The sequence below is a fragment of the Calidris pugnax genome, unplaced genomic scaffold (assembly GCF_001431845.1).
Source record: "Calidris pugnax isolate Ruff unplaced genomic scaffold, ASM143184v1 scaffold148, whole genome shotgun sequence".
NCBI lineage: Eukaryota > Metazoa > Chordata > Aves > Charadriiformes > Scolopacidae > Calidris > Calidris pugnax.
Window position 1 is genome coordinate 1,896,514 of NW_015090926.1, and position 16,368 is coordinate 1,912,881.

Below are 16,368 nucleotides of genomic sequence, written 5' to 3' on the forward strand. Positions count from 1 at the left end.
TTTGTCCGTCTTTCTTATAAGCCCCCTTTATACAGGGAAAGGCCACAGTAAGGTCTCCCCGGAGCCTTCTCTTCTCCCGGCTGAACAACCCCAACTCTCAGCCTGTCCCCATAGCAGAGGTGCTCCAGCCCTCTGATAGTTTATGTGGCCCTGCTCCGACAGGTTCATATCTTTCCTAAGCTCCAACGCTGGATGCAGTACTCCAGGTGGGGTCTCACCAGAGCGGAGCAGAGGGACAGAATCACCTCCTTCAACCTACTGGCCACACTTCTTTCCATGCAGCCCGGGATACAGTTGGCCTTCTGGGCTGCGAGCTGTTCATCCAGCTGTATCCCCATGTCAGGGGCATTCTGCTGGAATCATTCTCAGCAGGGCTGCTCCCAAACCCTTCATTCCCCAGCCTGTACTCAATGGGGCATTGCCCCGACCCAGGCACAGGACCTTGCACTTGGCATTGTTGAACCTCATTAAATTACTAAATTACTTGGGCTTTTTAGCCCAATTTAAATTACTAAAAAAAAATTAACTGGTTCTTAATGTATTTGTAAAAGCTATTAAACAAGGTAAAAATCTACTTCTCAAAGCAGTGAAACTGTGTGAACTATCAAGAAGCACCATAGGTAATTTGAAAAAAGAAAAAGATTTCTGCTGGTTTCAATTAGAATTATGTATGTATTACTTATAGATAGAGCTACAACACAATTTTGCACACAGAAATATTTTCAAGACCTATCTGTCTCTTTGATTTTGAAAGGTTGTACTGACTATCAAATGATAAAAACAGAGGAAATCCTACACATAATTGCTTCTCTCAGTATTAAAATATTTTTCCAATTGAGTTCTACAATAATTTGAGTTATTTTCATTACCAAATGATGGTAGTAAAGAGAGGGAAAATAATAGAAATAGGTAGTGTATGCCTAAATTATCTAAATCAGGTTAGTTACAGCTTCTCTCCTATACTCCCACAGGATTGGTTTGGAAACTAAAATAAATTATGGACAAATGCATTCATCACATGCAAATCAAATACTGGAAGAGAAGACCACTCATAAATGCTTATTGAACCAACTGAAATTATCACATCTCCATCCTTATCCTGTGTTTCTAATTAACAGAAAAAATGGAACTACCTAAACAATAGCATATGGTGAAAATGAAAAGCAAGAAACAATTCTTCAACCTCATGTTAATTAAATGGAGATGAAATGACTACACTCTTCTATATATGTTCACCTACTCTTTTTATTTCTTTTAATAACTTCTTTTCATGCAGCTTTTTTTTCCCTTTTAAGCCCACTCATTTCTGCTCTTTAAACAGAACAAAGAGAGAGCAAAGGACGTTAGAGGAGATGAAAATGCAGATCAAATAATCACTCACATGCATTAAGCATTCTAAGTCTCACAAATTTTAACTTTGTATTTGCACCTACTGCAACACCATAGCACATACAAAAATGGAAAACAAAGAGCAGATTAGTTGTTGCACTGGCCCCACTACTGAAAGGTTAAGTTAAAGTATGACTCAAATAGCAGCTTCAGAAAGCAAGTACAGATTTAGGTAGAATTTTAAAATATAAAGGCTAAGTATAGCTAGTGCAGCTACAACAAAGAAGTGACAATTTTATTAAACTGCTAAGCAGCCTTTAGTTTCACATTAACAGCAAGTCAAATGCGCATAGTCCTAAATTATGGTCACTTAAACTACCAAAAAAAGAATTTGAGGTTTCTGAACAAATCTTTAAAACAACAAATCTTTAAATTATCAAGTAGAATACTGGACAAAAAAATCAGCATGAAGCAAAACAATTTTATTTTGCTGCAACCTACACAATAGAAAGTATTTTTAATTATACATTACTGATCCTTCTCAAGTAATAGTAATCAAATTGCATGGACTTTTAAACAAAATAAAAAACATTCTGCTGCTTAGTCCACTTTCTCTCTAGTTATTCTTCTTTTCCGTTTTTTACCTAAGAATCACTTTCAGTTGATGAAGTTTCTGACAAAGAACAAGTTTATTGTTCTTTCAGAAAAAAAAATAGTATTTTTTTTCCATAGTGTCAAATCTTTCTGCTATGAATTAAATTGTTTCATTCTAATCTACATTCTCTCAACATTACATTTACCCATGACTAATGTGTCACACCTAACCTAAAAAGGAGAGAACAAAGGCTCCCAAATTCCTTGTAGAGACCGGGCAGTCACATAGCACCCAGGCAAGGAGGGGCTGAAACTCCGGTGGGATTCTGGGTCCTGACCACCTAAGAGCTTGCTCACAAAGCACTAGACAGTTTGACTTTTCCCTGCCAGCCTGTCATTCCCTTGTTGAGTGTATTTGCAGCACAGCACCAAGAGTGTAGCACCCACTAGTGTGAAATAGGTTCAAAGTACACAGCAAGCAACAGATGGCTCTGAGCTTCTGTGGCAGACAGGGTTTCTAGACAAATGTATCCCCCGGCGTGCCCAGAAACCCTGGATAAATGCTCAAACTCCTCAAACAGGGAACAGACCTAAAAAAATGTTATGAATGCTAGTCCTACTAAAATGCATTTTGGCCTTTGGTAAAACACATTTTAAAACTTCACAAGCTACTTTCCTAGAGGAAACATTTGCCAATTAACTGGCACTAGTAACTCAAAAAAACCCCACCCAGAAGTTCCTCTACTGCTAAAATCACTAAACATGATCGATTGTTGTCCTGATTCAGAAATTTTCTGTATGTTTACCTATCGAATTCAGAAGAATTAGCTCATAAATATAGTAAGCACATATTATGGCCAAACACATAGAACCAAAAATACTCTTAAATATCTCAGAAAATAAGATTGATAAATTAATACTGGAAACAGATATTTTTATTTATTAAGCTGCATGTTTCCTAAGAGTAAGACGTTTCCCTGAGGATACTTGAGGTTGCTTGATTAGTTGCACTTTAAACTTGTAGTTTTCTTCAGGATAGGTTACTAAAAAATTTGTTTCTGCCTTTAAGGAAGGTGGTAGTTCTCTGATAACCTCCTGTGACAATCTCTGATAATAATAAACAAATTTTGTAAAAATTTTGAAAGTAAAATGTAAACTGGGCAAAAGAACGTTTCCTCTACATGTAGCATGTGTAATGCAGGCTATGTCCATTGGCAAGTCTATGGCAGTAACAAAACATATTAGATTACAGCTCTTCTTTCTGACTTGAGATCTATATATTCAGCTTTCTAACTGAAAACAATAAAACAATGAAATCTTTCTGTGGTAAGACATTGCTATATATATCTTGCCTCTGAAATATATTCTCTGAATCACTCTTAACTTTGTAAACACACCTTAAGAATAGCTGTTCCTATTCACTGCTAACTGCCAGTGCATCTTTCAGAGATGCATTGAAGCCACATTGTCATCTATTGCAATTAGAACATTACTAATCCACACCCATGAGCTGGGATATCCTTTTTCCAGATTTAAAAAAAACCAAACAAAACAAAAAAGTAGGAATAGCACATCTCCAAAAATAATTGTTTCTAAAATTACTTCTATTTTGCAGGTATCAGATTACCATTTAATGGATAAATACTGCACTCTTTTTCAGTAATTGCAATTACCAACTAAGACATTACACAATACAGCTCTAATAAATTTTAATTATTCAGCTATTACTTTTCTCCTTGGTTTTATTTTCTAAGAACACAGGAGTTCTAGACAGGCACTTCTGATTTAACATTGATCTGACAGTTACAGAAATTATTAAGGACTAGAGTATTTATGAGACTAGTGTAAATCACTAATGCTATAAACTGGCTCTGATTTTTATGCTGTTATTTTCTTGGCAAACAGAGCCGAGAAACCGTGACAGAATGCTGGGACCTTAATCCTCTTTTTCCCCATGGTGCTTAGAATATCTTTCTTGGATTTTCCCAAAGGAATATAGTGAGTTAGGTTTTTTCATATATATATCATCATATATGATGATCTTGCAGAAGTGTCTCAATGTTTATGTCTCGTATTTCACATGTATCATTGTAGCAGGGTATATACCATGACATTGAGAGAAATATTGAGAGAAAATATTCAGAGAAATATTCAGAGAAAACAGGTGGAAATTAATTCCATTCCGTTTCATACAAGTTCAGTTAAGCAGCTCCACGACAGAGTCAAACTGAAGAAGAAACAACAAAAAGGAATGGTAGGAACAGAAATAAGGTACCCAAGAGCGTAATGCCTGATAACCTTCTATATTTTAGAGGAAGCAGTCCATGCAATTAATTTTTTAATATACAGTACTCAAGCTTTTCTCCCTTTATTATCTGAGAAACCAGTAAATTTTTTCTGAAACACACTTTAAATGTAACTTAACTTCTTTGTTAGCCCTGCAAATATCTGTAAATTTCAGACAGGACAGATAGCTTTTTCCCATGATTCATTGTTACTATGAATTATGCTCCTTATAATGCAAATTATTATGGTGAAAAATCATTACTAACTTATATTAATGGCAAGAAAATATACAAATCAAATAATGTAGCATTATTTTTACCCAAATAAACAGAACAGCTTTGAATTAAACAGGCAATAATAATGACCTCCTTTCAGAAAAAGAAAGTGTAGTCTTTTTTTTTTTAAATGTAGCAATCACTCCTGTTGGTAATAGCCATATACATTTAAACAGCTAGCATTTCCAATAATCAAAATTACAATAGTGAAAAATAAAATCTTCCTTACCTATGTATACAATTTTTAGATTCAAGATATGCCATACCAGAAGCAGCATCTAATGAAAATTTCACCAACTGTTTGGTTTTTAGCTCATCCTTCTTTTTTCTTAAAAAGGACAGGAAATCACCTCCTAGAAAAACAGACAGAGGGACAGTGAGACACAACAGATAGGATACCTTTTTGTCACAGATAGGATTCTGTTTCCCACATCGTTCTCCTGGAGAAACTGGCTGCCTGTGGACAGGCGTACTCTGCGCTGGGTAAACAAATGGCTGGAGGGCCGGGACCAAAAGGTTGTGGCGAATGGAGTTAAATCCAGTGGGCAGCCAGTCACAAGTGGTGTTCCCCAGGGCTCAGTACTTGGGCCAGTTCTGTTTAATACCTTTACCAATGACCTGGATGAAGGGATCAAGTGCACCTTCAGTAAGTTTGCAGACGACACCAAGTTGGGTGGGAGTGTTGGTCTGCTTGAGGGTAGGAAGGGTCTACGGGGGGATCTGGACAGGCTGGATTGATAGGCCAAAGACAGGGGTATGGGGTTCAACGAGGTCAAGTGCCAGGTCCAGCACCCAGGTCACAACCACCCCATGAAGTGCTACAGGCTTGGGGCAGAGTGGCTGGAAAGCTGCCTTGAGGAAAAGGACATGGGCGTGTTGATTGACCCTCCAGTATGTCCATGTCTCTCTTGTGCTGGGGAACCCAGCACTGGACACAGTACTCCAGCTGTGGCTTCACCAGTGCTGAGTGGAGGGGAAGGGTCACCTCCCTCGATCTGCTGGCAACACTTCTAATGTAGCCCAGCATAGCGTTAGCCACCTTTGTTGCAAGGGCACATTGTTGGTACATGTTCAGCTTGGTGTCCACCAAGATCTCCAGATCCTTTTCTTTCAAGATGCTTTCCAGATGGGCAACCCTCAGCATGTACTGGTGCCTGGGGTTGTTCCTCCCCAGGTGGAGGACTTTGCACTTCCCCTTGTTGAACTGTGTGAGGTTCCTTCTGACCATTTCTGCAGCCTGTCCAGGTCCCTCTGGATGGCAGCACAACACTCTGGTGTATCAACCCCTCCTCCCAGCATCAGCAAACTTGCTAAAGGCGCACTCTGCCCCATCATCCTGCTCATTAATGAAGATGTGAAACAGTATTGGCCCCAGCATTGGCCCCTGAGGTACATCAGTAGTTCCTGACCTCCAATTCTGTTAATACTCTGATTCCAGTTAAATAGGTGAACAACGTTTTCTGATGCATTCTTTCTTTAGTGACAAATTTCTAGCAATTTTTAAAAAGCAGTGCACGTAACAGCAAAACACAGTCTATTTAAAGCATATAAGGTCTATTTTCAATTTCTAAGACTAACAAAGGGTTTGTGGAATCCACATAATCCAAAACTATGGATCATTTACTTATTTAAAATTAGACTGCCAGAACACATTGTTAAAATGCAAGGATGAAAGCAAAGGTGAGTAACCTTTCTCATTTATAATGCAGCAAATGCTCTCATGTTGGGCCAACAAGAACCCCTCAGATAAGCAAGCAAATATTGCATCCTGAGTTCACCAGTAGTCCTGCTGGCACATACAGAGCTCACAATGCACTGTGGTCCCAGGCTGGGTAACACACAGAGGGAAAATCAAGAGCTGACTGGATGCCCTTTACTCTAAAGCCAATTTAAAATAGCCTTTGTTTTACAAAAGATAGTTACACACATTACATCCCCGAGTCTGACAGGGTGAATCTTGGGATACTGAATTTTAAATTCTAATGAAGTCTTAAAAGAACAGAACACTGTTGCAAACTGGACAGGATAACAATCACCTTTTCTCTAATCTGAGAGTTTACTGACATAGTCTGGTAGCTGGTAAAATGTAAGTATTGGCAGAGAGAAAGATGTTGAACAGTGTATTGCAATATGTGTCATTTCTTACACATGTAAACAGAATTATTCTGGTTACAGCAGACAGTTAACAATAATTTTTAAGCAGTACCCCCCTCCAAAACAAACAAATAAGCTGATGAAAATTATTTTCTTTATATACTGAGAACTCACTGCTCTGTACATAGGAATCATCTTTTAATTAGTAAGTTATAATTATATGTGTTTCCAAATGAGGAAGTCTTCCAATCTTGTCAAATCGTGGCTTTACTTGAATAAGAACAGTAAATCATAGAAAAAACCCATATAAGGCCATCCTAAAAAACCCCTACCCTCAATCAACCAATGTTGCAATGTTGAAGACTGAGAATTTCATACAACTTACTGCAGGAAGAACTGAAAAGACAGACAAGCTGAGTTTGATCCACAAAAAGACAAAAGATGCCTTCTCACACAGCCATACTAAAACTAAATGAATAAGTCCTAAGTAAGTAAGGTCTATTTGTAGAAAGTGTTATAGCAACATCAATGTGATTTAAATTCATATACCCCACAATTAGTATAAATTCTTTGTACAAATAAATTACTGCTCCCTCCAGCCAACAGTAAAAAACCATTCTCAAGAAACAAGCTACTAGAGACAACAAGGTATCAAAAAAGCTAACCACATCCATTAAAATATCTAGAAATAATACATGTTATAAATTTGTTTCTAATATGTGCAGACAATCAGGTTAACATCCTAATTTTCACCATTTTTTCTCTGAACAGGATTAACAACTGCTCAGTTCCTTACATCAGAATATGTAAAGCCCAGCACAAGCCTGTAACTTCCGAGTGCAATCATACCATCAGGAAGTGATTTAGACTTGTTAATTTTCAGTGTTTGGCATGTACTGTATGAACTTCTAGAGTTTTGAGCAAAACTAATACAGTATATCTCAAACTGCATACACTGTGTTTTACACCTATCATCAAAATACACTTTTAATAAAATTACCTTAATCTGTCTCACAGTCTCAATAGTGAAAAAAGTCAGCAAAGGTATGCACATTTTTACTAGCAGTTCTGTTTTCTTCTATCTGTCCTTGCACAGAGACGACAAAAATGTTTTTAAATACTCTATTCAATATTGATTTGAAAGCACTATTAGTTGCAGACAAAATAAAAGAGCAAAGCTTTCTACATCTCATTCTGTACAAAATATACCATTTTAGGTTAAACCTGACTATCGTCATCCTTTTAATATCCACGTAGGCTCAAGTGGCTGTTCCTTAACTAGCAGAATTCTGATTTCTACTGTCTACTGCAGCCAACGCTCCAGCTCATATTTACAGTAAAGTGTCCACATGAAGACCTTCAAAGCTGAGTTAAGAGGCTGTCACTACAAACCTCTCAGCATAGAATTGTGGCTACATAATATCTTTATGTGCTTCTTAAAATAAGTTTAAAAATAAAAAGCACTAATTCACTATTTGCAGCACATAGTGTCAGGACATTATCTCCAATATAATAGCTGTTGATAAAAATTAAATAAACAGACCAATTAGACTATGAAACAACTGAAACAAAGCCGAGGACTATATTGTAGTAAGCAATGCTTTCTCTTATATCTTGAATTCCCATTGTATTCCATACAGCTACCTGTTATACCAGTTAATGGCACAAAACACTACCAGGGTTTGCTCCAACCACTCTTAAGTATTACAGAAATAATTAGACCATTATAGTATTATCACCAACCAGAAACTGACTGCCTGGTTTGGGCTTACAGGAGGATAAGTAACAGTACAGGAGTGTCTGCCTAACACAATAGAATTATTTTACTAAGTAGATGACAAAATGTACTACATAAGCAGAAGCTCCATGAGAGCAGCCTGCTGCAACTGTGTTCCTGAAAAAAGACTTTAATGTATTTCACTGTGAATGTGAACTATTTCTCATTATATGCAGAAATTTTAAGAGAGTGAAAATACCACATATCAGCATATCCTAGTGTTAGCCATACTTTATAGCATAACCTTTATGCTGTACATTAAGTAGTTATTTTATGGTAATATAACAGCTCATTTAATGGCACACACAAAAGTAAGCTAATGTTTTGCAAGAGAAAAAACACCCCTATCTGTGATCTATGTGAAGAAATCAAAATACAAGAAACAGTAATGAAATATGTTAAAACAGTTTCTAAAATATTAAATTATGGCAATCTCTGACTCTAAAGGCATTTAAAATCAACACTGAGTACATACTTCAGTGTTCTCCTGAACTGGTACCTATCTACTTGTCCTAGGCACTCTTGGCATTATTCTGACAACAACTATTGACACGGAACATAATTAAAATATAGTTTTGAAAATTATGGTGGGAAATCTCCCACTTATTTACAACTAGATATATATATATATATATTATTTACATACTATAGCCATATAGTATCACATTTTAATAATGTTATAAACAATTATACAAATATTAATAAATGTGTTACCATAAAATCAATTACTAAGAATTATATAAAATTATATATATTATTATTTACACATTTGTTTTAATAAAGTGGGAGAATTTCCTTTATTAAAGAGCCTTGTTAAGTAGCAGTTTCTTTTAGGAGTCCACTTAATTCTTACATTTTTATACACACTTTAATCATGCAGATGCAGCATGCTTCTGGCCATACCAATTAATGGTTACCTAACACAGAAGGGCTCCATGATTCAATATCTGTAATTGCTTCATATGTTATTATAATTTTATTGAAATTAACTTTACCTGCACTTGTAAGTATTTATAATTTGAGGATTCATATGGTCAGTCTTTTGAATAACATCAAGAAATTTAGAGTTTCTTTACTGAATTGATTGGATTGATTTCTTTATCTTAATTCCACATACAGGATCAATAAAACAAACTCAAACACAGCTACTTAAATCTATGAGTATAAAATAGTAAACATGCATCTGTAGTACTTCTATGAGATAATTTTTTAAAGAAAGTAAGCATCTATTTGACAAACTATTAAAAATGTAAGGGTTTAGAAATGCTGAAGCACTCATTTTCCTTAAAATATTGTGCCTTCACTTTTCAACTAATGGATCATCTGCGTGTAAAGCAATGCTTTCACTTTGTTTTTTTTTGTTTAATTTTACATAACTAGTAACAGAAACTCAAAATAAACCCAAGGTTTTTCAATTGTCTACAGAGTACTATTGTGAAATCCAGTTAAAACTTCATTTTTCCTGTTAAGCACAGCAAATAAAAGTTGCTATAATCATGCAAAGTCTTGCCATAGCAGTATTAACAATTGTAGTAATGAAGTATCAGTGGAAATGCATGTATGTGAAAACAAAAGATGAAAGAAAAAAACAAGAGTGAATGGTGTGCATTGAGAGACAAGGACATGATTACTAGCAATAAAGAGGTAAACACAGAGATGATGTTGCTTGCACCAGGACTGCAATGCGGCTGGCTTTTTAGCAGAAGACCTATGATGAGACCACAATGAAGATGACTCATTAGCACAAAACAACCACAGTACGATAAAATGAAGATCTGAAGAAGGTTACAACACATTATATATGCTATTTGACTTCCTTTTAACAGGATGTCAGACTATAGACATACGACCTTCACAATGAGGAAAATATTGAAAATGGTCAGCAACCTTGCCTTAGATTTAAGGTGGATCAAATAAATTAGACTGTGAAACCAATGATCCTACCACATTAACTATTTATTCCCAAATGGCTTAAAAGTCTGTTCAAAACCATTTTGAAATGGTCAAACCAATTTGACTAGGCAAAAAAAAAAAAGATGACTTGAATGGAAAACAAAGCCAGACAGTCACTATCACTGTAAGAAATTTGCACCTTATCTCCGGTTTGAGTTCATCTGGATTTGACTGACCTTCTTTCTTCTGTTGCATTGATTTTTGACAGCACACAGTAAAGATTCAGGATGTGATTCTGTGATTCCAAGACAGAACACAGATCTGAAACTCGCTGGCAAAAGTCAGCTACTAAGGATGAACAATACAACTGTGAGAAATGAGCTGAGTTTTGCTTCAGCTAATTGATGTATTTTTTGTTAGTATGTCCCGGTGATGGTGGAGCCTCACCCATTGTACCAAACTAATCCTTAGAGGCGCCCTGGGGCTGTCCAGGGGTCCTGGTCTACGGGAAGTCATCTAGGTGAAGAGAGCCAGGCCGTGGCAGACTGATAAGTGGACAAAGGACTCTGCGAAGACGGACAAAGGCCACCTGGATAGAGATATATCACTGATAGAGATATGACTGCCAGAGTACTTGTAATCATTAACATTGGGCAGTAGGTGATGGCAAAGATTGCAAAGCAACAATAATCAATTAGAATAGGGGTGTTTAGAATGATAATTTTGTAAAACAGATGTATGTGCTTAGTAAGCGGTCGGGAAGAATGTGAGCTCCAACTTCTCAGCCAATGAGAAGGGAGACAGTGGCTCAGGCGGCCGGGAAAAGAAGTATAAAGATACCTAAGAAACCAACAGGGAGTGTGCCTCTACTTTGAGATGCACCCGATTCAGCGCTGTTTCGTATAATAAATTTCTATACCTTTGCTTCGGCAACTTTGTCCTTTTTAAATTCTAGGTGTGAGCCGGCGTTTCTCACACAACCAATGGTGCAGATCATGCAAAACTTTTAATAAAGGGATCTCTAAAGAAAAGCAATTGGAAAAAATCCTGAATAATTTCTATAGAGATCTCAGAAGCAGGAGAAAAAACAAAACAGCCCATACAAAGTAGAAAACACAGCAGCTGAATCACATAAAGTGAAACTAAAAGTTAACATTTTTTTCAGCATAGATCAGCGTTCTGGGGCTGCGTATGAAATCAGCTACACCACAGAGACAGCAGGGCTAACCTCAGGCTCAGGTAAGCCATAGCTTGCATGTACTTCAGCTTCTCCTAGTGTCAGTTCTCCTTCATAAGATAATAATTAATATAGCAGAAAAGCATAGATAATACAGATGTTGTATGCCGTATCAACAAATAAATTAAACATTCCTCAGTCTCAGCGCTGACACTTTGGTTATAAATGGGCTTGTTGGTTTCAGTGCAACTAACAGCAGAAATACATGGAGTATTTGGTGCTGTGATTTGGTGCTAAACCCTGACGTATCACAACTTACAGAAAATAAGAGTAATTCCCCCAAATCAGCTAATATTTAGTAGGTTGTACCAGCTCCACCTCAGCACCTGGTATAACGGATCTGTAGGTATTACTCCACTTTGTGCTGCAGAGCCCTCTTTTCCAACAAAGGCCAAAAAGAGGGCCTGGAAAGTCAGGCAGAATACTGGGCTTTATTTATCAATGCTTCTGACCTAACACACCCTGTAGAAGTAATAAGTGCTGTAACTACAGAAAGTAGCAATGGAGTCACCTTAATTTCAGAAAAGATGGAGTAAGTCAAGCTGGACCAAAGCCAGCTGCAGGTAGGATAGCATGAACAGAGGTAACCTCAGAGCTTGGGTTAAGAATGGCTTATCAGATCCTGTTACAGGCACTACAGAAACAGCTATGCTCTTTTGAACGTGCCTGGGAGCCAGTGTAGCTGCAATCAAGCTGCTGCACCTGAGCTAATAAAACCTGTCACCTCTGAATTGTTTCTGCATCAATGGCATAGGCAATTTGCATCCCAAATGATTCAGTACAAATCTGAACAGGTTACCTTATCCAGTTGCAAAGATGAATGTTATGACCTTGCTGAACTCCACCTTGAAAGCCAGTTACATATGTCTAGAAGCAAGCTGGACATATATAGTTAAACCCAATTCAGAAACTTTCCCATACTATTAGATTACTGGATGTTTTCATAGCGATTCATATGTACAAGCATAACTCAACCTGTTTCCAGCTGAACAGCAGATCTACTCTAATCTATGTTAGCATAAGCCTCAATAAAACAAGGAACCCAAACTCCATGTTAAGTAGAAGGTTGCTTTTTTGCAACCACGTTATCGATTATCAAATAGGAATTCTATTGCAGTATCAGGAATGCACACTAGTTTTCCAGAAAAATGTTTACAGTGCATTTAATATTAGAGTAAAAGATGTGCAGAAATGCCCACTGGGGAGGGGATGTGGGAATCACACTCAGCGCAGATCACTAATAGAATAGACTAATTAAGTCCTATAGCCACAGAATGGATTTGGAGACGAGCAACAACTCCTGGAAAACTGTTCAGAACTGTTTGAGATAACGATCTGCTACAGAAAGATCTAGTTTTCACAATATCATAATATATAATATAATATATATGAGCCGGCAGTGTGCCCAGGTGGCCAAGAAAGCCAATGGCGTCCTGGATTGTATTAGAAATAGTGTGACCAGCAGAAGGAGGGAGCTGATTGTCTCCCTGTACCCAGCACCGGTGAGGCCACACCTCGAGTATTGTGTCCAGTTCTGGGCACCTCAATACAAGAGAGATATCGAGGTGCTGGAGCGAGTGCAGAGGAGGGCAACGAAACTAGTGAAGGGCCTGGAAAACAAATCATATGAGGAGCAGTTGAAGGAGCTGGGACTGTTGAGTTTGAGGAAGAGGAGGCTGAGGGGAGACCTCATCACTCTCTACAACTACTTGAAAGGACACTGTAGAGAGGTTGATGCTGGTTTCTTCTCACAGGTAATTAGTCACAGAATGAGAAGGAATGGTTTCAAGCTTCAACAGGGTAGGTTTAGACTGGTCATTAGGAAAGAATTTTTCACAGAAAGAATGGTTGGGCATTGGAATAGGTTGCCCAGGGAGGTGGTTGGGTCATCATCCCTGGACGTGTTTAAGAGTCATTTAGATGTGGTGTTGGGGGATATGGTGCAGGGGAGAACTTTGTGGAGTAGGGTTGATGGTTGGACTCGATGATCCCAAGGGTCTTTTCCAACTTAAATGATTCTATGATTTTATATTATCATAATATATAAGCTAGAGGAAGCTAAATTAAGACTCAACAGACAAGCCAGGCTCTTGAATTGCCTATTTTTGAGTGCCTGATTTACGAAAAAGAAAATTCTTTCAAAATATTTCTGGAGATGTAATTTTAACTATGTTGATTACAAAAATGTTTAAATATATAGAAACCTTAAACAGAAAGTAGGCTATCAGCTTGTGATCAAACAGTCCAACAGCTAAAAGGAGTAGGTCACAAAAATATGACTACAGGCTTCCTTCTACTACATTGAATCAACTGTTGCAACATATAAAGACGTTTGCATCTACTGTCAATAAGACAAAACCTTCCAGAAAGAGCTGGTGCAGGCATGATGATGGTGCTTATCTTGACAACCTGTGCAGACTTTTTTGCTAGAGGCCCAGAGGTACTTTTCAAGGTTCCGCAAGATAAACTGTTGAAAGAGTTACATGAAGTCGTAACTGCACCACAGGATGCAGTTACATCAATCTTCAAAATCCGCGACTCTCGAACACCCCGTTCATGAACATGCAAAGTTCCTACCTTTAAATAAGTTCCCCTTTCAAGTAAATTGAAATGAATATAAAGAAGTAGAAGAAAGAATTTTGTGGCTTGGGATTGCTTTCTGCATCTTACTGATTTCATTTGATTTTGATTTCTTTTTCCCTAAACCTAGGAACAGAAAAAACATTTAAAGTTTAAAGGTATTCCTGCAATTTGTTTTTTATTACATGGGAGATTGCATGATAAATTAAGAGCAGATGAAAACACAGCTAACTGATCCTGAGTGTTTCAGTGAATTAAAATCCCTTATTCTCAATGCAGAAATACCATAATAAGATCCATGATCACTAAGAGAGAAGTTGGGATCAGGAAGATACTAGTGAGGAAGGGTAAAAGAGAAAGGTATTCTAGTTTCTTCTTTTCCTGTCTTTTTCCATGGAAAGATATTGAGTTCACTCTGAAAGGAGAAAAGAACAGGAAGCAGGTTTTGTCAATCTCTTTAGCATTTTCAAGTTAATCTTCTCTACATTCCATCAAAATCCAGCATCCATTTGTCTCACGTTATCAGTCTGGACTCTGGCCAGCTTACAGATAATGTTAGCAGTATTCCAGGCAGTCTCTCTGATCATCATCTAAATTTGCTAAAGATGAGCTGTTATGAAAACTCCTTATGCCCTGTGCAGCCTTAAGAGACACTGGCAAATTGTTCTTTTCCTGTTCTGAATACCAAAGCAGCTCCTCATAATTACTTCCCTTTCTTCAGTTTTAAGGTCAACAATGCAGAATAAAGCACAAAAAACCCCACAAAAAACCACTGGGAAAAGAGACACAGAGCAAAGAAAAATCAATAAATTAACCTGGAAAATATGAGTAAAAAGCTCATTTCTTTTAGATTGATGTGGCATCACAGAAAACTTATGTGCTTTCTCACACAGTACTACAAGCCATACTTTTACACAAAGTTCTGCTGTTCCTCATATTGGAAACCATCCCTGACAAAGGCTTAACTACGTTAGAAAACTCCTGTGGTAAAGGCTACAGACTGCATTCACAGTCTCAAATATGCAGCAACCCTCACTGAACAATTTTAAGACCAGTATCCCACCTTTACTACATCACTTTTCAGTCAGGTTACTCAGGTCCAGATGACTCACGGCTCTATACTAACATCAAGCATTTGGCGATTCTCAACATATGGGGTTTCTTTTCCCAAAACGCATTACCAATTCTGACTTTAAGTTCTTCTATCTTTCTTAGGATAAACTGAGTACTTAAAATGTATCACAACAGATTATTAAAAAGTTACTGTATTAAGTTATGAAATAATGCAGTATTCATAGTTTTAGATCAGAAGAGATCAGAAAAACTCCATCAAATACCACCTTTGCAACAAACCTTATCAAACCATCTTAAGCCAACATTTCATTATAAAGCAGCAAGTAAAAAAGGAATAATACTACAAAGAGAATAACTTCCAGCAAGCTGTATGATTATCTTCATAATACTAACAGGTTCCAATAATTTTTCTCAGCAGAATTTTGGAAGGGTATGAAAATCTTGGGCAATATATATCAACTTAAGAGTTGTACTCTGCTTTTGCTGGAGCTGATCTGAATAATTTCTACTTCAATGCAGGATTTAAAATTCACTGCATGATATTGCAATTACAGTAAGATTTACTTCACTGCATTGTAAAATAAAACATGCCTTTTTAGCATGGAGTTCTCATTAGCTATGTGCTAACACAGCATCTGAAAATCTGCTCTCGGGCAATGGAGACAGAAGAAGAAACTGGCAGTAGTCAAACAGTGGTTTTCTTTATTCAGTAGCCTCACTGGAGACTACTGAGAATCAGTAGGGAGACTTTACCTACTGCATTCTCTCCAGGTACTCCTGAAAGGTAATGCTTGGGGTCATAAACCAAGTTTAGAAGCTCCTTACTTGACTAGCAGCTTACTATTAAAACATGCCTTTACCGGATGCATCCCACTTACTGTGCATATGCTATGCAGATGACCAGCAAATGCTCCACAAATTAGATGGTGTGGCTTGCTGTGCAGAGAACTCTACAAGAAATTACACTGATTCTGGATCTCACACCATGTGCTCTCTAGCTTAAAGACATCACACCACGTGCCCAGGGAGTTGAGATTACTTGAGTCTATCTAGAAACCAGCACATCTGACATACCACAGGAGTGCAGAAGGCATGTGCATACCCACTGTTCAGGCCCATTAAGAGTCCTAACAGAGTGTGAGGAGTAGAAGCTAGAAATCAGAAAATATGAGCACAGGTAAGTGCACAGCAAGAGTGAAATAAAAGTCCAACTTTTATTAGGAACACAA

At 37.4% G+C, this 16,368-nt stretch overlaps 1 protein-coding gene across 1 annotated transcript in view; it reads right to left on the bottom strand.

Annotated features, from left to right (window-relative positions):
- FER (fer (fps/fes related) tyrosine kinase) overlaps positions 1 to 16,368 on the bottom strand; it is a 178,899-nt gene that overhangs the window by 44,160 nt on the left and 118,371 nt on the right. The window contains exon 17 of the mRNA XM_014951487.1: positions 4,714 to 4,837. Within this exon, the coding sequence (XP_014806973.1) occupies positions 4,714 to 4,837 (124 nt within the window). The remainder of the gene's footprint in view (positions 1 to 4,713; positions 4,838 to 16,368) is intronic.